Source organism: Hipposideros armiger, unplaced genomic scaffold (genome assembly GCF_001890085.2).
Source record: "Hipposideros armiger isolate ML-2016 unplaced genomic scaffold, ASM189008v1 scaffold_2139, whole genome shotgun sequence".
NCBI classification, from domain to species: domain Eukaryota; kingdom Metazoa; phylum Chordata; class Mammalia; order Chiroptera; family Hipposideridae; genus Hipposideros; species Hipposideros armiger.
In genome coordinates this window covers 1-24,640 of record NW_017733487.1, presented here as the reverse complement: position 1 = coordinate 24,640, position 24,640 = coordinate 1, and the positions used below count along the sequence as shown (strand labels likewise).

Here is a 24,640-nt window from a genome sequence, read left to right as displayed (position 1 = left end):
TCAGGGGAGCAGCTGGGCCCGGTGGGGAGAGGAACTCGCCCAGACACAGTGGTGTATTTTTACCAGACATGGGAAATGAACACATTACACTCTGTGATCATGTCCTTTATGTCAGAGTCCTAACCCGGAGCTCCCTATATAGAAGGAGGACATGCAAATAGGGACCCCTCTGCTGATGAAAACCAGTCCAGCCTTGACCTTGCAGCTCAGGGAGAGGAGCCCCAGCCCCGGGATCTCCAGGTGTCCCCATTCCGTGATCAGGACTGAACACAGACGACGCACCATGGAGTTTGAGCTCAGCTGGGTTTTCCTTGTGGCTATTTTAAGAGGTGATTTATGGAGAACAGGAGACTCTGAACATGTGAGAGAATATGAGTGAAACAGTGGATGTGTGAGAGTTTCTGACCAGGACCTCCCTGTGTTTGCAGGTGTCCAGTGTGAGGTGCAGCTGGTGGAGTCTGGGGGAGGCTTGGTGCAGCCTGGGGGGTCTCTGCAACTCTCCTGTGCAGCCTCTGGATTCACCTTCAGTAGCTACTACATGGACTGGGTCCGCCAGGCTCCAGGGAAGGGGCTGGAGTGGGTCTCAGACATTAGTAGTGGTGGTGGAAGTAGCACAAGCTATGCCGACTCTGTGAAGGGCCGATTCACCATCTCCAGAGACAACGCCAAGAACACGCTGTATCTGCAAATGACCAGCCTGAGAGCCGAGGAGACGGCCGTGTATTACTGTGCGAGGGACACAGTGAGGGGAAGTCAGTGTGAGCCCAGACACAAACCTCCCTGAGGGGACAGGAGGACTGGGCTGCAGGGGGCGCTCAGGATTCAGGGAGCGCTGATGACACTCTGAGCACAGGGACCAGCCCCAGGAGCAGGTGTGGACCTGGGTGGCGAAGGAATTTCATGTTGGGAGCAGATATTTCCTGTAAAATTTCTCAGCCGCCCCCTGGGACAAGTCTTGAATCTTCTTTGTGACTCTAATTTCTCCTATTCTCAGCAGCTAACAATGTTCCCCATTTCCATCTGAGGCCTCGCCAGGATGGCTGCTTAGGTCCACATTTCAACCCCCACTGTGCTTATGACGATCCCTGTTTTCTCTGAGATTATGGGGGCCTCTTGACAGCTGCCCAGTCTTCTTCCTGAGCTCCCAACGCAGTCACTTTCAACATCCCTTCACAGCAATCTTGGAATTTTTTACGCATATTGAAAAATCTTCCACTTTCTAACTATTACCTACTTGCAAGGTCACTAACACCTTTTTAGTTGTTTGTTACAGCAGCACCCCACTCTCAGGAACAAATGTCCATCTCGTCTGCTCGAGCTGCCATCAGAAAACCATAACTGGGTGGATTAAACAAAAGAAATTTATTTTCTCACATCCTGGGTGCTGGAAAGTCTAAGGTGAAGTTGCCAGATTAATTAATTACTGGGGGGAACTCATCGTACTGGCCAGACAGCTGACTCCTCACTGTCATCTCATGTGGTGGAGGGTGACATCTCTCTGTCTCTCCCTCTTCTTATAAGACCACCAAATCTATTGGATGAGGACCCAAGCCCTATGACCTCATTTAACCATAATTATGTCCTACAAGCCTTTCTCCCAGTGCAGGCCACTGGGTCTTAGGGCTTGAACATGGGAATGGTGGGGGTATAGAATTCACTCCATATGGAGCTCTCCAGGTATAAATACCTGTGAAGCAGGTTCCATGACCAGAGGGAAATAATCACATTCCTGATCATCCTGACACACCCACAGGTTTCAGAAGGCAGAGCTAATGAGACGTCCTCACACTTAGATCAGAGCCTCAGATGGGATTTGGGGCCTCGTGTCCAGTGCATCCAGTAATCCAAGGGCACCTCCATGTCCCCACCCTGCTCTGCACCCACCTGGGAAACAGCGTCCTCACTGCCTGGCGTGTGTTTAAGGAGTGGGAGGTCCTGTCCCTGGTGAGAGGCAGCAGGTGCACCTCCTGGGTCCAGCCAGGGGCTCGGATACCCTTCCAAGTGTGACACCACCTGAGGTAACAGGTTCCTGTTCCAGATTCCTGGGAGGGACTTGAAATTGCGAAGACTCTCAGTGATGTCATGGTCAGTTCTGTCTGTCCAGGTGCCACTTACACATAGTGAGGTGAGATTCCAACTTCTAGTAACAGGTCAAAGATGACTTGTGGAGGTCCATCTGTTTTCTGCATCAACATTAAAGATCTTGGAAATCATCACTCCCATTATTAGAAGAGAAGCATGAAAAATGAAGATAATTGTGTCTCATGAACCCATCACAGAACGAAAGTTGCAAGTAGAGCCTCCACTGTAATAATTGGAAACACACGCACATCCAGAGTCCCAGGTGATTCTGCTCACCTGGACCAGAAGTGGCTGGAGGCTCAAGCTGGTGGAAGCACTTCCAGGGTGAGTGTTATGAATGGATGGAGCTCACGGGTGGGCTCCTGTGGGGGAGGGGTCCCGGGGCCACACCCACACTTCTTGGGGCTTTCCCTCCAGACACATCCAGGTTCCCTAGAGAGGATGCATGTGGGTCCCCTCGTGTCCCTGACAGGGGGAGGGGAGGACTAACCACTGAGAAATCCACCAGAACTTCCCTCAGGCTGACCCTCCAGGGGAAGGACTTTCCCAGAACCCTATTCTGAGTGTGGGTGACATTCTTACCTGTGACAGACCTGGGAGGGGACACATTTACCAGGGTTACGAGAGTCAGGAATAGACTGTGGATGCTGCAGGCAGGAAGGGAGGACTCACAGGGAGGTGAGCTGACCCCGGAGAGCCCTTGGGGAGGTCACAGTCCAGACCCAGGATGACTACCTCACAGGTGTTAATCATGAGAATACGTAATGTCTCCCACACACACGAGCAGCCTCACCTGAATCAGCTGACATGGTGCTGCCTCCTCCTCCTCCCCTAACTCTTCAGGTGTCTCCCCTCCCACAGACATGGGTTCTCCAAGGGACCCCACTGCAGGTGCCATGAGTGGGCAATAGTGTGATTGGGCCTCGAGTCTGACAACCTGTGGGACAAGATTGGCCCATTTCATGGGTCATCTGCACGGGTCCCATGGGTTGTGAGGAAAAGCAGAGCCAGGGTGCAGGTTCTTCCCAAGTGTGTCTGTGTCACATTTACTGGGGTTCCATTTACACAGGAAGTCACACATCCAGGCCTGGGGTCAGAGTGAGGGACGGTCTTTGAACTGGGTACAGAGAAAAAGGACAATTTGGAGTCCATTCATGCTAAAATCAACCACCCTGTGTGTGTCTAATTTATTTACTCAGACCGTCTGGGCTCAGGACAGTGTCGGCTGTGTCAGTGCATCTGGCAGCCCAGGGAAGGGGCTCCCTGGTGATTCCATAAAGGCCTCAGGAGGACAACCTGCAGAGTTCAGTTAGGTCGGTTCACTGTTTCCAGAGATGAAGTCAAAGCTTACGGTGTTCCTGAGGGAGCACTGTGAGGTCAGGACACAGACATTCAACACTGGACGAGAGACGCTAGAGGCCACGCCCTGTGAGCCCAGACAGGACCCTCCCTGCAGGGCGCAGGCTGGGCTGCAGGGGGCGCTCAGGACCCACCCAGCAGGGGCTGCAGCCCCAGGAGCAGGTGGGGAGGGGAAGGAGAGGGGCTTCCTCTCAGGGCCTGGGGTTTCCCTCGTTACAAAAAATATCTAAAAAAACATGTGGGCAAGGACTGTGGAAGTGTCTGTAAGTAGCCTATTCTATTGGGAGAATTTACCAAACACAATGGGCAATAAAATTATATTTAAAACAGTGTTTCTAGAACTGCAGGATATCTAAATAGCAAAAAGCTGGATGACAAGGACGGCTTTGCCAATTTGAAATTTTCAAAATTTGGGGACACACACTGACTCCCCGATTGAGTCGTTTAGATCAAAGGCCAAAGTAGGCTCAGATGGTCCCCATGTCATTCAAAGGGGGTTCACAGTTAGGATCACATCCTGGGAGGTCTTGTTTCTCAGAGCGAGTAGCTCTGTCAGCACAGGTTCAGGGACCTGGCAGGGGACACAATTCCTCCAACAAAGGTTAGGACGTGGACCTCAGATGCCCACTGAGCATGGTCCCTGTGTCATCCAGCTTCTCTCAGGTGGGCCACGTCTTCAGCTATGAAACCCTCTGCTCATGAATATGCAAATGAGCAGAGGTGGGCGGGGTTAAATAGGGACATGTCTGTGTCCTGAGAGCATCGCCCCACAGCCACACGCTCCCCTACAGACGTCCTGACAGCACAGCCGTCACCATGGACTGGAGCTGGAGAGTCCTCTTCCTGGTGGCAGTGGCTATAGGTAAAGGGGCTCCCAACCCTGGGATGATGGGGGGATCTGGGCCAGTCACAGGGGTTCCACCCAATCCTGTCTCCTCCCCACAGGTGTCCACTCCGAGGTCCAGCTGGTGCAGCCTGGGGCTGAGGTGAGGAAACCTGGGGCCTCAGTGAAGGTGTCCTGCAAGGCCTCCGGATACTCCTTCACCAACTAATGGATGCAATGGGTGCGACAGGCCCCGGGACAAGGGCTTGAGTAGATGGGGGAGATGAACCCTAGCAGTGGTGCCACAAACTACGCACAGAAATTCCAGGGCAGAGTCACCATGACCAGGGACACGTCCACCAGCACAGCCTACATGGAGCTGAGCAGCCTGAGACCTGAGGACACGGCCGTGTATTACTGTGCGAGAGACACAGTGTGATGAGCCACATCCTGAGAGTGTCAGAAACCCTGAGGGAGGGGACAGCTGTGCGGGGCTGAGGAGGTGACCGGGACGATGAGTCTCCTGACTTCCTCACACAGAGTCAGGAGCCTGAGATGAGGTGTGAGGCTGTCACGGGCACATCAGTCATTTAGGGGAAGGATTCCAGTGTCCAAATGTCCTGCAAGGAACAACCAGGGAAAGATTTTCCTGAAAGGACCCTGTCATGTGAATTGTCCCTGCAGAGGACACGTCTGGAGCCTCCGTGTTCTCTGACTGAGGGAGGTTAGTTCAGGCATTAGCTGGGATCACTTGGTTAGAGGCAGATTCTGGGATTGGACTGCAGTGTCTCTCTAGAAAGTTCTTTCTCTTTCCCCTTTTCTGAAAAATGGAACTGTGCTTGGGGTAAAGTGAGTAAATGGAATTCAAAGGTGAATTTCTGCTCCCCATCTGTGGTGAAGCACCACACACATGATATCTGGGAGGACCATTATGACACGTGGTGACAATGTCCTGCGTGACAGGTGTGCCAGGTTGAAGCACAGTCTACATCAGCTCACTGTCCCCTCAGCCCCTCCTGCAGGGGTGACTTCCTGAAGAGGCTCCTCCCCTCAGATCCCAGCCTGTGGGTGTCCCTGTCCCTGGGGAGCACTGGGGGTCCTCACACAACAGGAAGCAGCATGGGAGACCCTTGATGATGTGAGACTCACGTCCAGCCTGTGTTACTTTCCCAGGAAAACTGCTTCAAATCACCACACACTCAGGGCTCAAATATCCTCACAGTGATACCCTCATAGTCTGGGGCTCAGAGCATGTGGTCATATTCACTGGATGACATCAAGGTGTTGGCATCACCACACATGCCCCAGAGGGTTATGGGGAAGGGCTGTGCTCTGAAAATGTGTGTTCCCCCCACATTTGTGTTGACATCCTAGCCCCCTGAGAGGGTTGTGTTTGCAGGTGGGGCCTTGGGAGGGGCTCAGTCATCAGGGTGCCTCCCTCAGAAAGGGAATCAGAGCCTCTCTAATGAGCCCCAGAGAGCTTAAAATGGAATTTAGAAAGAAATCACCAAGATGAAGAAATTTGTATATTTTACTCTTTTTAAAAGGTCCTCATTAAAATATAGGTAACATACAATATTATCTAAGTTACACGTGTACACAATAGTTATTTAACATTGATAATCTAAGAATGATCAACATAAGTCAAGCAAGCCTCTGACACTGTCCCATGCTGTCACAATATTTTCGACCCCATGTTGTACACTCCATCCTCATGATTCATTTGTTTTATACCTGGACATTCGGACCTCTTATTCCCCTTCACGTTACCCCCCTTTTTCACTTTTCAATTATAGTTGGCAATCAATATTATTATATTATTTTATTATTTCAGGTGTACAAAACAATGTAATAGTTAGATTTTTATACCTTCACAGACTGATAACCACCCCATCCAATCTACTACCCTTCTGACATCACATAGAGCGGTGACAATTCCATTGACTCTATTCCCTATGCTGTACTCCACATCCTGTGACTATATATATATATATATATATATATATATATAGTTGACACTCAATGTTATTCAGCTTCAGGTGTACAGCGCAGTGGTCAGACATCTACACAGTCCACGAAATGGTCTCCCTAATACACAAGTGCTCATCTGATCCCCTACAAAATCTTTACCACATTATTGATTATATTCCCCAAACCATATTTCATATTCCAGTGGCCATATTGTGACTACTGATTTGTACTTCTAATCCCTGTACCTTCTCCCCCATCCCCACCCTTCCCATTTTAGATTATGTACGTTTTGCCACAAAATGTGGCCCTGGCAACAATAAAGGATGTGTGCCCATTTTTCGTTAGAGGGTGGCATCTAACTGTGGAGTACGGGGTGGGACAAGGACTGCAGGAAGGTGATGGTACAGGTCGTCCTGAGGAGCCACCTGTATGAGAACCTCAGGAAGGGGTGTTTCCAGGATGTGGGATGAGGGAGGAACCTGTGGCGGGTCCCTGAGTGGGAGCCTGACCAGGGATCCTGGATCCTGGGCCCTGACGCTGGAGAGCAGTGTGTGAGGTGGGTCTGTGTGGGGAGGAGAACAGAGGGTGTGGTCAGCTCACGAGGGGGTCAGGGCAGGTCAAGGACCTGGGTGTCTCCTCAAGGGAGATGCAAAGTCTGTGCACGTGTTATCAGCGCCCAGCCCTCTCTGACTTACGGTGGTGCAAGGAGGACAGTCAGGGACGTAGGACCACCCATGACACTCAGCGCAAACAGGTCTGTGCTGCACACGACTGGCCCCGCCCTTCTCAGGAGGCCCTTTGTCACCATGAATGTTTACTCTAATGCATCCCCTAAGCAGGTAACCAACCTTCCCTCTGATCACACCTGGCTTGTGAATGACAGGGGTGCCAGGACGTTCAGCAGGACCCATTTGTCCAGGTCCCATGGTTCCTAGAGCTCTTGGAAATATGGGACACAGAGACACTGCAGGTGCTCACCTGAAGCGATTCTCTGGGTAGCATCACAGGTACAGGTGAGGGAGGGGAGGGCATGTCTAGTCTGAGCGCACCTGTGGGGAAGGTGAAGACACACACCACACACTGGGGATGGCTGGGGCCATGGGCCGGGTCAGTCTCTCCTCCACCTGGGGAAGGGGAACAGGAGTGGAAATGGGGAGAACCTGGGTGCCCACTGGGGCACAGGTGTGAGCACGTGGAGAGGACATTCTAACGGCTGCTTCCCTAGGCGGCCACCTCCCTTTTCCATCATGCTGGTCACAGCTGGCCATGCCCAAGGCCCCTAAAGACATGTCCCCAGGACCTTCAGGACAGTGGTGCCACCCCTTGTCAGAGACGCCACCCCAATCTCACGTGGCTGCACCAACCCCTCACTCCCAGCCCTTGTGTCAAAGATGGGATCTCCTGAGACAGTTATTAGCCTGAGGAAATCTCATGACTGGTCCATGAATTTCCTGAGTCTGTTAGAGACGCCCAGTTCACACCATGCAGTATAAAATATTTGTGACTCCATTTAGGGGTTTTTCGGATGGCTGCACCAACTCCTCACTCACAGCCCTTGTGTCAAAGATGGGATCTCCTGAGACATTTATCAGCCTGAGGAAATCTCATGACTGGTCCATGAATTTCCTGAGTCTGTTAGAGACTCCCAGTTCACACCATGCAGTATAAAATATTTGTGACTCCATTTAGGGGTTTCTAGGATACAGGGGTGTGTGCGAGTCTCCGGGAAGCAAACCTGGTTTTAAGCATTCCCCAGGCTGGTAAATTCTACCACGTGTTTAGTTTAGTGATTTCATAAAAGATACAACTGTTTCCCACTATGGTTTCCCCTTCATCTGTATCCTTAACCCATCATCAGCTCCTGGCGACTCCCAGGAAATTGGCCTCCCGACTTCCGTCCTCTCACAGCCTCAGCTGAACACGGCAGGCAGGGGACAAACTGCTCTGTGTGACCAGGATTTAGCTCATGTTGTGCACGCCCCACTCAGAACCCTTGCTGGTCCAGAGCACATGCCTGTGAGTCACTGGGAGAAGGTGTTTCCAGGTGGTCAGAGCCTTTTTCTGGTCATGAAACCTGGAAGATCTTCCCAAGTGGCACACGAGTGGGAGGGGCTGCTTGTCCTGGGAGAAGTGAGAAGAGAGGAGAGACACAGTGTCTAAAACCTCGTGTCTGCTGCCTGGCCTGGTGTGGCCTCCTGGGAGGCAGGTCCTCACCCACTTGGCCTGTTCTCTGGAGCTGGACAGTGAGCTACTCAGAAACAGTCACCTGCAGGGCCCAGGTCTCAGCCAGGTCATGAGAAGGACTGTTCTTTACTTTGCAATTGTTTACATCAAAGTTGACATAAAAATATTATTTTATATAAGATAATGATTATACAATTGGGCGATGTTGAGTCTATTTAATGTGCTGCTTTAGATTTGGGAAGATTATCTGACATATGTTAATGCCCTTTAATATTGATTTGAATAGTCTGTGAGATTGAATCAGTGTGACCCATTCATTTATCCAGCAAGTATCCTTAAACTCAGAATGATGGGACCTGATTCCGAGGTGCCACATAAACCAGGTGTTCTCCCATCCCTGTCTAATGTCATGTGGGTCAGAGGGAATCCACGTGTTCAGGACCAAGTAAGACATGAGGTGACTGGCCCAACGTGCTCCCCACTTATAAGGACCAGGCTGCCCCACATGCAAATTTCTCTGCAGGCTCCAGGGTAAAACCCTCCTTGGGCTGTGAGCTCACAGCTCTCTCCTCACACAGGGCTAAGGTCTCTGGGGAAGGCAGAACTGTGGTCTAGAAGAAGATGAGGCTGCTGGGTCTTCTCCTGTGCCTGGTGACAGCCCCCCAAGGTGAGGGGCTCAGATGTCAGACATGGGCCTATGGGATGGCTGTGACTGCACGTGAGTGACAGGCTGATTCTCCTTGTCCCCAGGTGTCCTGTCCCAGGTGCAGCTGCAGGAGTCGGGCCCAGGACTGGTGAAGCCCTCGCAGACCCTGTCCCTCACCTGCACTGTCTCTGGTTACTCCATCACCAGTGGTTACTACTGGAGCTGGATCCGGCAGCCCCCGGGGAAGGGGCTGGAGTGGATCGGGTACATTCATAGTGGTGGGAGCACATACTACAGCCCGTCCCTCAAGAGCCGCACCTCCATCTCCAGAGACACGTCCAAGAACCAGTTCTCCCTGCAGCTGAGCTCTGTGACCTCCGAGGACACGGCCGTGTATTACTGTGCGAGGGGCACAGTGAGGGGAAGTCAGTGTGAGCCCAGACACAAACCTCCCTGAGGGGACAGGGGTGCTGGGCTACAGGGGACGCTCGGGACACCAGGGGGCGCTCAGGACACACTGAGCACAGGGACCAGACCCAGGAGCAGGTGTGGACCTGTGTGGGGAAGGGATTTCCTTTGGAAACAGATTTCCTGTGAAATTTCTCAGCTGTCCCCAGAGACAAGTCTTGAACCATCTTTGTGACTCTAATTTCTCCTATTCTCAGAAGCTAACACACAAGGGGAAACACTGTTTAGAATGGCATACAAGCTGTGAATTTGGTTGTTTTCTTGACTGAATTTCTGTGTGTCCTGTTTTTATTTCTCAACTGAAACCATCCTGAGGGTTCTCATCTTCCCAGTGGTTGGGAAACATTTCCCACAGAGAGACCCCAGCACAGTCCAGGCCCCTGTGTGCTGAGCTCAGGCTCTCTGCCCCTCACATGCCCACAGGGTCCCCACATAGCCCTTCCTTCCCACAGGCACACGTGGCCCCACAGGATACTGTTCAGCCCCCAGGACCTCCACCCCCATGGTCTCTGTCCTCCCTACAGCATCACAACGTTAACTTCTCAGTCTTCCTTTACTCAAGTGTATATTTCAAACCACCCCAACATCACCTTCTGTCACCTACTGTCCTAATTCTCTCTAAAATGTCCTAGACCCTGAGCTCCATGGGGCTGGAGTTCTGCTCACACTCCCAGGTCCCCCACAGTACCCATCACAGAAGGGAGGTCCAGTAAATACGTGGGCATTCACGTGCCCCCATGTAATCTCCTAATTCATCTAACATGTCTGTCTACCTCTGGACACCCCAGGGTGTCTAACTGGGTCTGAAGGGGGACCTGCTGTGCCCACGTGTCATGAAAACATATGTCTCAGTGATCAGCCCATATATAGAGTCAGACATTTGTGAGCTAAAGTTCTGGGAAAGACATGAGGCAGACTGAGAGGGGTCCCAAAACTGGAAGTATGTGAAGAATATAAATTTAAGATATAGAAAGGCACATGAGTTGGGTGTACTTAAGAAACTGGATAAAGAATAAAGGATAACTGAGTATTATTCTCAGTACAAACACTTAATATATTGTTTTCTGACTTGACTTAATATTTACTCACTTTCTCTAATTGCATCCATTTGGCTGTACCCTTAAAGAGCTGACCACCAACAATTGCACTATTGAATCAAGCAGATATACTTCATTTTTGAGATTAGAAAGGGTGTAAGTGCTGCAAGGTGATCTCTCCATGGGTCTTCTTTTCCTATTCACTTTCTAGAACAAAAGACTGACCTTAAATGTCAGACTTTCATCCCAAAATCTTTTATGGAAGGAAAGGAATCGTGACAATGTCCCTGCCTCATGCAGCCTGTGTGGCTCAGCGTGACCCCTAGGGGACCAATCACTTCCACAGTCCTGCACCAAGACAGCTGGTGGAAGGACCCAACTTGGTATCACAAGAAAAAGAGAAAGTTGCTTGTTGCAGAATGAAGTCAAAGAAGTGGGAGTCATTTTAAAGCCATTCAACTGAAGAGAACTGAAAAACAGGATTTGTGCATTACTGAGAGAATGCTGTGCTCTCAGGGTCACTAAATTCTTAAAGTTTAACAAGGGTCCCTCACATTGATTTTGCACAGGGCCCGGACATGGTCCAGTCGGTCTGCTGGTGACGTTAGCTTTAGACCCACGTAAAGGTCTTTGCTGTGAAGCCTCGCCATACTCAGGAAGACGTCCGTTCAGAGGGGTCGATGCAGGTGGGTGTGATCAGAGGTGAGACTTCCCATTTAGGGAACCCTGTGTGTTTGCATTTCTCTCGGATTTCCTGGTTGGATAGACTAAGGAGCATGTGAGCTTCCCACAGATTGGCCCCCTCGTTACTCTGAAGAACTTTTCTGTGTCCACTCCTCATGGGGACGGCCCAGCATCCCTAATTCAAGGTGAACAGGGTTAATTCACTGTATGGTGTAGACCGTCCCACCTGTTAGATCTATTATTATAGAAGCTAGCCTTCTATAATGCATAATAGACTACACATATCAGGAAGGCTCCACCAGGATGTAGGGTGAGGGTGGTTGGTGACCACATGACACCCAGCAAAGATGCACCTGGTGTCAGGGGCTGGCTATTAGTGACTATTGGGAAATCATGGCTGGGGGACTTTTGTGAGCTCAAAGTGGAGGCATGTAGCTGTATCTTTAATCCATCCTGCCCTAACCGAGATTCTACGAATCTCAGGGCAGTCACACCTACACTGGTGCTGCCGATGTTTCTGTAAATGCTGGAATGAAGGAGTTTTACAGAAAACTGTAACAGATTTCTATGACAGCCCAGGTCAAGGCCAGGTGGGTGGACTGTGCAGTCCTAGTTGCTCAAACCCATCACATTCCCAAGATAGGCTTGTGTTTGGGGCTGGCCCTGCCCGACTCCTGGGGACAGGTCTGCAGTTGGACCACCTGCTGACAGGATGCTCTGTGTGCTGCAGGGTTTGGTCCAAGCTGCACCACTGACAAGGTAGTTCGTGGTGACGATGGGACTTATGGTGAGGACGTGTGTGTGCTGTGGGCACAGGAGTCTGAGGAGCATGTAACAGTGCAAGGGTTGGCAAAAGTAGGTGTCCCTCTCAGGTTGTGGTGTTGTGCCATCTGAACACTGGCCCAGGGACTCCTGTAGTTGAGCTCAAATTCTGGACCCTTCCTGAGCAGAGAAGAGAGAGAATAGGCTCACCCTTGTCCTGGGACGGTCATCATTTGTCTTTATTCTATGTTACAAAGGGCCAGCAGTCATCGTAACCCAGCTCTGGGCATCAGAATAGACATTGGTGAGTGAGGAGGCTGGAGGTCATGAGCACATATCCCTGAGTCATCAGTGACCCCACAGCCAACACCCCCATGTCCCTGACCTCCATCAGAAAGGGATGGAGAGGCCCAAATCCTCAGACCAGGGTGTGTGCTTCCTGGGACCTGCAGAGATGATTGACATGGAGACAAAGACCTGTCTGCAGCCCTTCTCAGGTTGCTCCAGAAATCCAACATTGCCAAAGTGGTTTTTTTTTCAGCCTACGCCGTCGCTGGCGACTCTCGGCTGCCCAGCTCCAAGTTGAGCCGCCATTCAGCATCTTAGCTGCAAAGGGCCGTGTCACCAGCCCTCATATGTGGGATCCGAACCAGGGCCCTCTGGTGTCCCAAGCCAGCTCTTAACCAACGCACCACTTGGGCGGTCCGCCAAAGTGTTTTGTTATGTTTAGTTACTATTGAAGAGTTTCTGAAATTGGAAGAGACTTGTGATGAAGCTTCAATGATGAAGACTGTGTGGCATTGGTGGGGAGATAGACACAGATCAATGACCAGGATACATGTGACCTTGAATAATACAAGGGCTCCCTAGATAAGACACAGAGAGTACAGAAGTTAAACAGCAATTAAAAGCAGGAGAATGGGAAGGACTGGCTTTTGTGTGATGATATTTACAACAACTTTTATTAAAATATTGGTATATTTCAGTCATGTTCATAAATTCTTGATAACTGAAAATATTTAGACTGTTCTGTGTTACAATGAGTCTGTACATAATGCTAATCACTTTAATAATTATGACAAATATCTGTAAGTTTTAAAAACTGGTGATCTGCTCAACTAGTCTGGCATTTATTTTTATACTCAAACCAGTGGGGCTTTTCTTTGACCTTTTTTAGTGTATCTTATAGACCATGTGTTCTTTTATCCCAGATTAAGATGCTGTGAATTCAAGAGAAGTGACCCTACTGGGCCCAAGAAGGACCAGGGGGCCTGACTCAGTCCCTCCCCAGTTATCAGGACCAGGCTGCCCCACATGCAAATTTCTCTGCAGGCTCCAGGGTAAAACCCTCCTTGGGCTGTGAGCTCACAGCTCTCTCCTCACACAGGGCTGAGGTCTCTGGGGAAGGCAGAACTGTGGTCTAGAAGAAGATGAGGCTGCTGGGTCTTCTCCTGTGCCTGGTGACAGCCCCCCAAGGTGAGGGTCTCAGATGTCAGACACAGACCTATGGATGTCTGTGAATGCATGTGAGTGACAGACTGATTCTCCTTGTCCCCAGGTGTCCTGTCCCAGGTGCAGCTGCAGAAATCGGGCCCAGGACTGGTGCAGCCCTCGCAGAACCTGTCCCTCACCTGCACTGTCTCTGGTTACTCCATCACAACCAGTGGTTACAGCTGGAACTGGATCCGGCAGCCCCCAGGGAAGGGGCTGGAGTGGATCGGGTACATCTGTCATGGTGGGAGCACTGGCTACAGCCCATCCCACAAGAGCTGCACCTCCATCTCCAGAGACACATCCAAGAACCAGTTCTCCCTGCAGCTGAGCTCTGTGACCTCCGAGGACACGGCCGTGTATTACTGTGCGAGGGACACAGTGAGGGGAAGTCAGTGTGAGCCCAGACACAAACCTCCCTGCAGGGGACGGGGTGCTGGGCTGCAGGGAGCGCTCTGGACACCAGGGGGCGCTGAGGGTCCAGAAGGCTGAGCTCAGACCACCAAGGACGCTTCTGACAGTTGAGCTCAGGATGGAGCCTGGGGCAGGTGCAAAAGGAATGAAGGGACAAGGGGAGGGAGTGTCCTGTCACCATGTAGTCTCCTTAGTTTAATTAACAATAGCTACTGCTAGAGACTCATCGCTGTATCTGTTCTTAACAATGACAGGGTGTATTAACACTTCAAACACAATAGGTATTTATAGATGGCGCACATATAGATAAGTACATTTTTTTGCTTCATCTCTTAAATTGGGTCTGTACTGTGAACAGGATTCATTTACAACTGACACTGTGCAGTAATTTCTCAGACTGCAGGGCCCTGTCTTGTTTGTATGGAAATCCTTAGGTGAAAAAATAATAATATAGCGATAATAGAAAATTCCACATGTTTACTACTTTAATATTTTGGAGGGTTAACTTATGGTACAAAAAAATTACCTGAAATGGAAATTAAATCTCCCATATTTGTTTTTCAAAGAACCTGAGAACATAAATATCCTACCCCACCTTGCAGTTTTCAAGAATGCTGGTTCCCAGGTTTACTCCCCAAACCCTATGTAGAACCCTGTGCCTCAGGAGAAAAGAGAGGAATGAGAGGATAGCCTGACATCTCTGTGGGTAAAGCAGCTGTTGCCTCTCTTGACTTTCTCCATCTTACGTGGCCATCGAGGACCATGTCCCTGGGCTTCCTAAGAGACACTTAATAAATGGCTCTATTTTATAGAAGGTTATCATTGTCATACACACAGTAACACACACATACATGAGGACACACACACAGTCACACACACAGACGTATTTAATGTAGGTGTTAGTAGAAGATATATTCTTATAAGATGAAAAATGCAGATTTACAATGTTTCATTTTATTTTCCAAAGAGAATTTCTAATGTTGTTTATCTTTATTTTATTTCATCTCATTTCATTTCATATTTATCAATCACTCACACATGTATTCTTTTCCATGAAATTATCAAATATTTTTACATAATAAAAAATATCAAGCTTTCTCACTCAGTTCTCAAAAAAACTGCCATAGGCAACGTGGCTTAAACAACAGTAATTGATTGTCACTGATGAGGCGGCTGGAAAGTTGACAATCAAGGTGTCGGCTGAGTCTGGTCCTGGTGAAAGGTCTGACCTGGCTGCAGTTGATCACGTTCTTGCTGAGCCCTCACATGCCTTACGTGATGGAGGGAGGTCTCTCTCGTCCTCTTTGTACAAGGATGCTCTGATCCTATTGGAGCTGGACCACCACCTTGTGACCTCATGTAGCCTTATGTGTCTCCTCAAAGCCCTATTTTACAAACCATCATTGAGCATTAGGACTCCAACATACATATTTGGGAGGAACTTAATTGAATCCATAGTATTCTAAATGTGGATCATGAAAATTAATGCCTTTCTCACATGCAAAATAAATTATCTCTACCCCAAAAGCCCCCAAAGTCTCACTCATTGCAGCATCAATGCTAAATGCTAAGGTCCAAAGTCTCACCTAAATATAGTCTCATCAGATATTGATAAACTTGAGCTGTGATTCATCCCGAGGCAAAATTCCTCTCCAGCTGTGAACCTATGAAACCACATACATTACGTGCTTCCAAACTGTGATGGATGGGTAGGCATAGGGGAGACAGTCCCATTGTGAAAGGGGTCAATAGGGAAGAAGGAAGGACTGATGGGCCCCAAGCTTGGTAACAACCTGCCAGGCAAATGCCAGGAGACATGAGTGTTGGAGAACCGTCCTCATGGGCTGGATTCCCCTCCTTCTGGCGGCCTTGAAGAGGTGGTGGTCCCAACACCCGACCCACTGAGGTGGTGTCTCACTTTCTGGACCCACTAGGGCAGTGTCACCACAGCTGTGCTGGCAGGGGTCACATGTCACAGGCTCTGCCCGCGGGGATCCCACCCAAAGGATTTGGTTGCTGGGTGTGTTACCTGTTGAAACCAAGGAGATGGTTTAAGTCTTTGAAATCAAGGAGTTACCTGATGACCTCTAAACTTCATTCAAGGTCATTCTTTCCTTTTCTTAAACAATATTTCATCTTCACAGCCAATTTGAGTTATGAGCCTATTCTGTAAAATCCAAATAAACATTCTTTCTTTCTGTCACAACTTCTTGTCCCTGATTATTTTTAAGTGACAGGTACCCATGTGCACTCCTGGCTTCTGCTGAGACACCTGATTAAAGCCGTGAGGCACAGCCATGATTTTTTATTTATCAAATGGTTTCTCAGCAACACTGTTCACCCCCTCTTCACAACAAGCTTTCTTGCTTTTGGCTATATGGATATGCTGACAGTTTTTCAAATCTACAAATTCTGATTAGCATCTGATTAATACTGCCATCCTCCATCTAGCTGTCTCCCCTCACCTTTCACTACCAGCAGCCAGGAGGAACCAAGCCACTCCTACACTTGCTTAGAAACCTCCTCAGCTGAATATCCAGTTCCATGCTCACAAGTTCTACCTTCCACATAACATGGGAAACCAGTGCAGCCAAGCCCTTCAACACTTTATAACAGGGATCACCATTCCTCCAGGGACCCATAACATGTTCCCCATTCCATCTGAGGCCTCACCAGGAAGCTTCTTAGAACCCCATTTCAACCCCCATTGTGTTCATGACGACCCGTTTTATCTGAGAATATGGGGGCCTCTCGACAGCTGCCCGGGCTTTTTTCTGAGCTCCCAACACAGTCACCTTCAACATCCCATCATAGCAACCTTGGAATTTTTTTATGCATATTGAAAAATCTTCCACTTTCTAACTATTACCTACTTGCAAAGTCACTAACACATTTTTAGGTGTTTGTTACAGCAGCACCCCACTCTCAGGAATAAATGTCCATCTCGTCTGCTCAAGCTGCCATCAGAAAACCATGACTGGGTGGCTTAAACAAAATAAATTTATTTTCTCACATCCTGGGTGCTGGAAAGTCTAAGGTGAAGTTGCCAGATGAATTAATTACCGGGGGGAACTCGTCATACTGGCCAGAGAGCTGACACCTCACTATCATCTCATGTGGTGGAGAAAGGGTGACATATCTCTGTCTCTCCCTCTTCTTATAAGGCCACCAAATCTATTGGATGAGGACCCAAGCCCTATGACCTCATTTAACCATAATTATGTCCTACAATCCTTTCTCCCAGTACAGGCCACTAGGTCTTAGGGCTTGAACATGGGAATGGTGGGGGGAGAGAATTCACTCCATATGGAGCTCTCCAGATATAAATACTTGTGAAGTATGTTCCATGACAAGAGGGAAATAAGTCACATTCCTGATCATCCTGACACACCCACAGGTTTCAGAAGGCAGAGCTAATGAGACGTCCTCACACTTAGATCAGAGCCTCAGATGGGATTTGGGGCCTTGTGTCCAGTGCATCCTGGAAGCCAAGGGCACCTCCATGTCCCCACCCTGCTCTGCACCCACCTGGGAAACAGCGTTCTCACTGCCTGGTGTGTGTTTAAGGAGTGGGAGCTCCTGTCCCTGGTGAGAGGCAGCAGGTGCACCTCCTGGGTCCAGCCAGGGACACGGGTGACCTTTCAAGTGTGACATCACCTGAGGAAACAGGTTCCTTGCCTGTTGGACTTCAGGTTCCAGCTTCCTGGGAGGGACTTGAAGTTGTTAAGACTTTCATTGATATTATGGTCAGCTATGTCTGTCCACGTGCCACTTACACTTAGGGAGGTGAGATTCCCACCTCTAGTAACAGGTCAAATTGACCTATGGAGGTCCATCTGCTTTCTGCACCAACATTGGTGATTATGGAAATCATCACTCACATTATTAGAAGGAAAACGGGAAAAATGGAGATCAATTATGTCTCCTGAACCCATCACAGAATGAAAATTGCAAGAAGAGCCTCCACTGTAATAATTGGAAACACACACACATCCAGAGTCACAGGTGATTCTTCTCACCTGGACCAGAAGCTGCTGGAGGCTCAAGCTGGTGGGAGCACTTCCAGGGTGAGTGTTATGAATGGATTGAGCTCAAGGCTGGGCTCCTGTGGGGGAGGGTCCCAGGGCCACACCCCACACCTCTGTGGGCTTTCCCTCCAGACACATCCAGGTTCTCAAGGGAGGATGCATGTTGGTCCCCTCGTGTCCCTGACAGGGGGAGGGGAGGACTAACCACTGAGAAATCCACCAGACCTTCCCTCAGGCTGACCCTCTGTGGAGGACTTTTCCAGAAACCTTTCTGAGTGGTGGGTGGGGATTCTTAACTATGACAGACCTGGGAGGGGACACATTTCCCAGAGTTGAGTCAGGAATAGGCTGTGGATGCTGCAGGCGGGAAGGGAGGGGTCACAGGGAAGTGAACTGACCCCGGAGAGCCCTTGAGGAATCACAGCCCAGACCCAGGATGACTACCTCACAGGTGTTAATCATGAGAATACGTAATGTCTCCCACACACACACGAGCAGCCTCTCCTGAATCAGCTGACATGGAGCTGCCTCCTCCCCCCCTAACTTCTCAGGTGCCTCCCCTCCCACAGACATGGGTTATCCAAGGGTCCCCACTGCAGGTGCCGTGAGTGGGCAATAGTGTGATTGAGCCTCGATTCTGACAACCTGTGGGACAAGATTAGCCCATCTCAAGGGTCATCTGCACGGGTCCCATGGGCTGTGAGAAAAAGCAGTCAGGGTGCAGGTTCTTCCCAAGTCTGTGCATGTGTCACATTTACTGGGGTTCCATTTACACAGGAAGTCACACATCCAGGCCTAGGGTCAGAGTGAGGGACGGCCCTTGAACTTGGTACAGAGAAAATGACAATTTTGAGTCCATTCACGCTAAAATCAACCACCCTGTGTGTGTCTAATTTAGTCACTCCAAAGTCACTCAGACATTCTGAGCTCAGGGGGGTGTCGGCTGTGTCAGTGCATCTGGCAGCCCAGGGAAGGGGCTCCCTGGTGGTTCCTTAAAGGCCTCAGGAGGACAACCTGCAGTGTTCAGTTAGGACAGTTCACTGTTTCAACAGATGAGGTCAAATCTTATGTTGTCCCAGAAGGAGCTCTGTGAGGTCAGGGCACAGACATTTAACACTGAACGAGAGACACTAGAGGCCACACCCTGTGAGCCCAGACCGGACCCTCTCTGCAGGACGCAGGCTGGACTGCAGGGGGCGCTCAGGACCCACCCAGCAGGGGCTGCAGCCCCAGGAGCAGGTGGGGAGGGGAAGGGGAGGGACTTCCTCTGAGGGCCTGGGGCTTCCTTCCTCTTTATAAAAAATCATTTAAAACAAGATGGGGCAAGAACTGCTGAACCGTCTATAAATATCCTTTTCTATTGGGAGAATTTACCAAACACAATGGACAATAAAATCAAATATAAAATGGGGTTTCTAGGACTTTAAGATGTCTTAATAGAAACAATCTGGATGACAAGGGTGCTTTTACGAATCTGAGATTTTAAAAAATTTGTGCACACACACTGACCACCAGATTGGACATTCAGATTAAAGCCCCAAACAGACACCAGTGGTCTCCATGTCATTGAAAGGGGTCTTCACAGTGAGGATCGCATCATGGGGGTCTTGTTCCTCAGTGGGAGAAGCTTTGTCTGCACAGATTCAGGGACCTGGCAGGGGACACATATCCTCCAACAAGGATTAGGACGTGGACCCTCAGACACGCACTGAGCATGGTCCCTGGGTCATCAATCTCTCTCAGGTGGGCCAAGTCTTCAGCTATGTAACACTCTGCTCATGAATATGCAAATGAGCTGAGGTGGGCAGGGTTAAATAGGGACATGTCTGTGCCCTGAGAGCATCGCCCCACAGCCACACGCTCCCCTACAGACGTCTTGACAGCACAGCCCTCACCATGGACTGGAGCTGGAGAGTCCTCTTCCTGGTGGCAGTGGCTACAGGTAAGGGGCTCCCCAGTCCCTGGGCTGATGAGGGGACCTGGGCCAGTCACGGGGGTTCCACCCACTCCTGTCTCCTCCCCACAGGTGTCCACTCCGAGGTCCAGCTGGTGCAGCCTGGGGCTGAGGTGAGGAAGCCTGGGGCTTCAGTGAAGGTGTCCTGCAAGGCTTCCGGATACACCTTCACCAGCTACTGGATGCACTGGGTGCGACAGGCCCCGGGACAAGGGCTTGAGTGGATGGGAGCAATCGATCCTGGAGATGGTGACACAAGGTACGCACAGAAGTTCCAGGGCAGAGTCACCATCACTGCAGACACGTCCACCAGCACAGCCTACATGGAGCTGAGCAGCCTGAGACCTGAGGACACCGCCGTGTATTACTGTGCGAGACACAGTGAGGGGAAGTCAGTGTGAGCCCAGACACAAACCTCCCTACAGGGGACAGGGGGCTGGGCTGAAGGGGGCTCTCGGGACACACTGAGCACAGGGACCAGTCCCAGGAGAAGGTGTGGACCTGGGTGGGGAAGGGATTTCCTTTGGGAACAGATATTTCCTGTGAAATTTCTCAGCTGCCCCCAGGGACAAGTCTTGAATCATCTTTGTTCTATAATGTCTCCTATTCTCAGCAGCCACACACAGGGGGAAACACTGTTTACAATGACATTCAACAGTGACTTTGCTTCTTAACTGAATTCCTGTGTGTCCTGTTTTTATTTCTCAACTGAGACCAAACTGAGGGCTCTCGTGTTCCCTGTGGTTGGGAAACATTTCCCACAGAAACCCCAGCACAGTCCCAGCCCCTGTGTGCTGAGCTCAGGCTCTCTGTTCCCCACATGCCCACAGGGTCCCCACATGGCCCTTTCATTCCCACAGGCACACGTGGCCCCACAGGGGATCAGCCCCCAGGACATCCACCCCCATGGTCTCTGTCTTCCCTACAGCATATTCACCTCTCATTCCTTGTTTACTCAGATGGAGGTTGAAACCCACTTAAACATCACCTTCTGTCACCTACTGTCCTAATTCTCACTAAATCCATCCTAGACCCTGAGCTCCATGGGGCTGCAGCTCTACTCACACTTCAAGCTCCCCCACAGTACCTGTCACAGAAGGGAGGTCCAGTAAATACATGGACATTCACATGCCCCACATCACCTCCTAAATCATCTAACATGTGTGTCCATCTGTGGACACCCCAGGGCATCTAACTGGGTCTGAAGGGGGACCTGCTGTGCCCACGTGTCATGAAAACATATGTCTCAGTGACCATCCCATATGTAGAGTCAGACATTTGTGAGCTAAAGTTCTGGGAAAGACATGAAGCAGGACTGAGAGGGGTCCCAAAACTGGAGGTATGTTAGGAAGATAAAGTTAAGATATAGAAAGGCACATGAGTTGGGTGTAGTTAAGAGGCTGGTTAAAAAAATAAAGGATAATTGAGTATTACTCTCAGTACAAACACTTAATATATTGTTTTCTGACTTGACTTAATATTTACTCACTTTCTCTAATGCATCCATTTGGCTGTACCCTTAAAGAGCTGACCACCAACAATTGCACTCTTGAATCAGGCAGATATACCTCATTTTTGTGACTAGAAAGGGAGTAAGTGCTGCAAGGTGTTCTCACCATGGGTCTTCTTTTCCTATTCTCTTTCTAGAGCAAAACACTGACCTTAAACGTCAGGCTTTCATCCCAAAATCTTTTATGGAAGGAAAGGAATCGTGACAATGTGTGTGCCTCATGCATCCTGTGTGACTCAGTGTGACCACCAGGGAACCGGTCACTCCACAGTCCTGAACCAGGGCCCCTGGTGGGAGAGCCCAACTCGGTATCACAAGAAGAAGAGATAGTTTCTCGTTGCAGAATGAGGTTAAAGAAGTGGGAGTCATTTTAAAGCCATTCAACTGAAGAGAACTGAAAAACAGGATTTGTTCATTACTGAGAATATGCTGTGCTCTCAGTGTCACTAAATTCTTAAACTTTAACAAGGGCCCCTCACACTGATTTTGCACAGGGCCCTGACATGGAAGAGTCGGCCTGCTGGTGACTTTAGCTTTAGATCCATGTAAAGGTCTTTGCTGTGAAGCCTCGCCATACTCAGGAAGACGTCCATTCAGACGGGTCAATGCAGGTGGGTGTGATCAGAGGTGATGAGATTTTCCGTTTAGGGAACCCCGTGTGTTTGGATTTCTCTCTGGGTTTCCTGGTCGGATAGACTAAGGAGCATGTGAGCTTCCCACAGAAGTGGCCCCCTCGTTACTCTGAAGAACATTTCATAAATTTCCCTCAAGGTCATTCTTTCCTTTTTCAAAATGATATTAAATGTTCACAACCAATTTGAGCTCTGATCCTGTTCGGTAAATTCCAAATAAAAGCTCTTTCTTTCTTTCTTTCTTTCTTTCTTTCTTTCTTTCTTTCTTTCTTTCTTTCTTTCTTTCTTTCTTTTTTTTCATTCCCATATATTTTTAAGTGACAGTGTGCCGTGTCCCATGCAGCCTGGGTAGTGTGGAGTCAGAGGGACAGTGAAGGGTTAAAGAAACATAAGAGACAAGGATGGAGTTCAGGTGAGGCCAGGGGATTGCAGTTCTCTCTCTGGAACTGAGCCCTGAATCGAGCTAATGCATAGGTTTTATTAAGAAACTTCAAAGGAGTGAAGAAAATATTTTTTAAAGTCTGTGTGATAAGTGCCCTAAGGCCAGTTTCTATCAACCAGCCCCATTTTACTCCAACACGTGCTGCGCCTTCGTACTCCCACACACACAGCCCCCAGGATGGTGCAGCTGTTGCTGCGGCCATGACGTAAGGGAGATAACCCACTTCATTCCACCGGGTCGCAGCGTTTTGGGACACTCTCTTGAGGGCGCTTTACCGATACCGTTTTATTGGGTCTCAGTTTTTTGAGAGTCTCTCGTGACCTTGTTAGGTCAGGGGATAGGGTGTGTGTGTGGGGGGTCGGTCAAGGATGAGGCTGTAATGCAACAACAGTGTATCTGCTGGTATAACTTATCTCTACTCCTGGTTTATGATGGGACAGCTGATTAAAGCCTGGAGGCACGCCATGATTTCACTCATCAAAGGGTTTCTCAGCAACACCTCTGTGCCCTCTTCACAACAAGATTTCTAGCTTTTGGCTGTATGGACAGGCTGACAGCTTTTCTAATCCCTAAATTCTGATTAGCATCTGATCAATACTGCCATCCTCGATCCACAGTCTCCCCTCACTTTTCACTACCAGCAGCCAGGAGGAACCAAGCCATGCCTACACTTGCTTAGAAACCTCCTCAGCTGAATATCCAGCTCCATTGCTCACAAGTTCTACCTTCCACATAACACAGGAAACCAGTGCAGCCAAGCCCTTCGACACCTTATAACAGGGATCACCATTCCTCCAGGGACCCATAACATGTTCCCCATTTCATCTGAGGCCTCACAGGATGGCTTCTTAGAACCACATTTCAACAACCATTGTGTTCATGACGACCCGTTTTCTCTGAGAATATGGGGGCCTCTCGACAACTGCCCGGTCTGCTTCTTGAGCTCCCAATACAGTCACCTTCAACATCCCTTCACAGCAACTTTGGAGTTTTTCACATACACTGGAAAAATCTTCCACCTTGTCCCCATCACCTACTTCCAAAGTCCCTAACACTTTCTTAGATAGTTATTAAGCAGTACCCCATATGCAGCACCAAAAATCGAGTTGCCATCACAAAGGAATGACTGTGTTGCTTAAGCAACAGAAATGTATTTTCTTACATTCTGAGGCCTGGGAAGTCCAGAGTCAGGTGCTAGATATTCAATTCATGGTGGAAACTTGTCCTACAGGGTGGAGAGCTGATTCCTCACTGTTCTCACAGGGAGGAGAGGTAGTGACACCTCCCTTTCTCTCCTTCTTCTTATAAGGCCACCAAATCTATCAGACAGGGACCCCAACCTTATGACATCATTTAACCATAAGTACTTCTTACAAGCCCTTCTCCAATTACAGGCCACTGGGTCTTAGGGCTTCAACATGTGAATTGTGGGGGGAGAAAATTCACTCAATAGCAAGGTCCCTGGTTATAAATGTCTGTGAAGCAGGTTCCATGACCAGAGGGAAATAAGTCACATTCCTGATCACCCTGACACACCCACAGGTTTCAGAAGGCAGAGCTAATGAGACGTCCTCACACTTAGATCAGAGCCTCAGATGGGATTTGGGGCCTCCTGTCCAGTGCCTCCTGGAAGCCAAGGGCACCTGCATCCCCCACCCTGCTCTGCACCCACCTGGGAAACAGCGCTCTCACTGCCTGGCATGTGTTTAAGGAGTGGGAGCTCCTGTCCCTGGTGAGAGGCAGCAGGTGCACCGCCTGGGTCCAGCCAGGGGCACGGATGCCCTTCCAAATGTGACGTCACCTGAGGTAACCGGTTCCTTGCCTGTTGGACTTCAGGTTCCAGCTTCCTGGGAGGGACTTTCAGTGGCATCATGGTCAGTTCTGTCTGTCCAGGTGCCACTTACACTTATTGAGGTGAGATTCCAGCCTCTACTAATAGATCAAAGCTAACCTGTGAAGGGCCATCTGTTTCCTTCATCAACATTAGTGATTATGGAAATCATCACTCCCATTATTAGAAGAGAACCATGAAAAATGAAGATAATTATGTCTCATGAGCCCATCACAGAACGAAAATTGCAAGAAGAGCCTCCACTGTAATAATTTGAAACAGGCACATCCAGATTCCCAGGTGATTCTTCTCACCTGGACCA

The 24,640-nt window shown here is 49.5% G+C and overlaps 1 pseudogene and 4 gene segments (V, D, J or C); all 5 read left to right on the top strand.

Annotated features, from left to right (window-relative positions):
* Window positions 1-226: 226 nt before the first annotated feature.
* Window positions 227-2,518, top strand: LOC109378553 (immunoglobulin heavy variable 3-23-like). The segment is given in 3 exon segments: window positions 227-329; window positions 429-747; window positions 2,500-2,518. Coding segments are annotated over 3 exon segments (384 nt in total).
* Window positions 2,519-4,143: 1,625 nt separating this feature from the next.
* Window positions 4,144-4,769, top strand: LOC109378554 (immunoglobulin heavy variable 1-46-like; annotated as a pseudogene).
* A 4,237-nt stretch (window positions 4,770-9,006) lies between these two features.
* LOC109378552 (immunoglobulin heavy variable 4-59-like) lies at window positions 9,007-10,071 on the top strand. The segment is given in 3 exon segments: window positions 9,007-9,086; window positions 9,170-9,490; window positions 10,058-10,071. Coding segments are annotated over 3 exon segments (381 nt in total).
* A 3,336-nt stretch (window positions 10,072-13,407) lies between these two features.
* LOC109378550 (immunoglobulin heavy variable 4-59-like) lies at window positions 13,408-18,557 on the top strand. The segment is given in 3 exon segments: window positions 13,408-13,492; window positions 13,575-13,876; window positions 18,519-18,557. Coding segments are annotated over 3 exon segments (387 nt in total).
* A 1,223-nt stretch (window positions 18,558-19,780) lies between these two features.
* On the top strand, window positions 19,781-20,284 carry LOC109378549 (immunoglobulin heavy variable 1-3-like; the record flags this gene model as incomplete). The annotated part of the segment is given in 2 exon segments: window positions 19,781-19,891; window positions 19,976-20,284. Coding segments are annotated over 2 exon segments (355 nt in total), but the record flags the coding sequence as incomplete, so codon positions are not given.
* Between the last annotated feature and the right edge of the window lie 4,356 nt (window positions 20,285-24,640).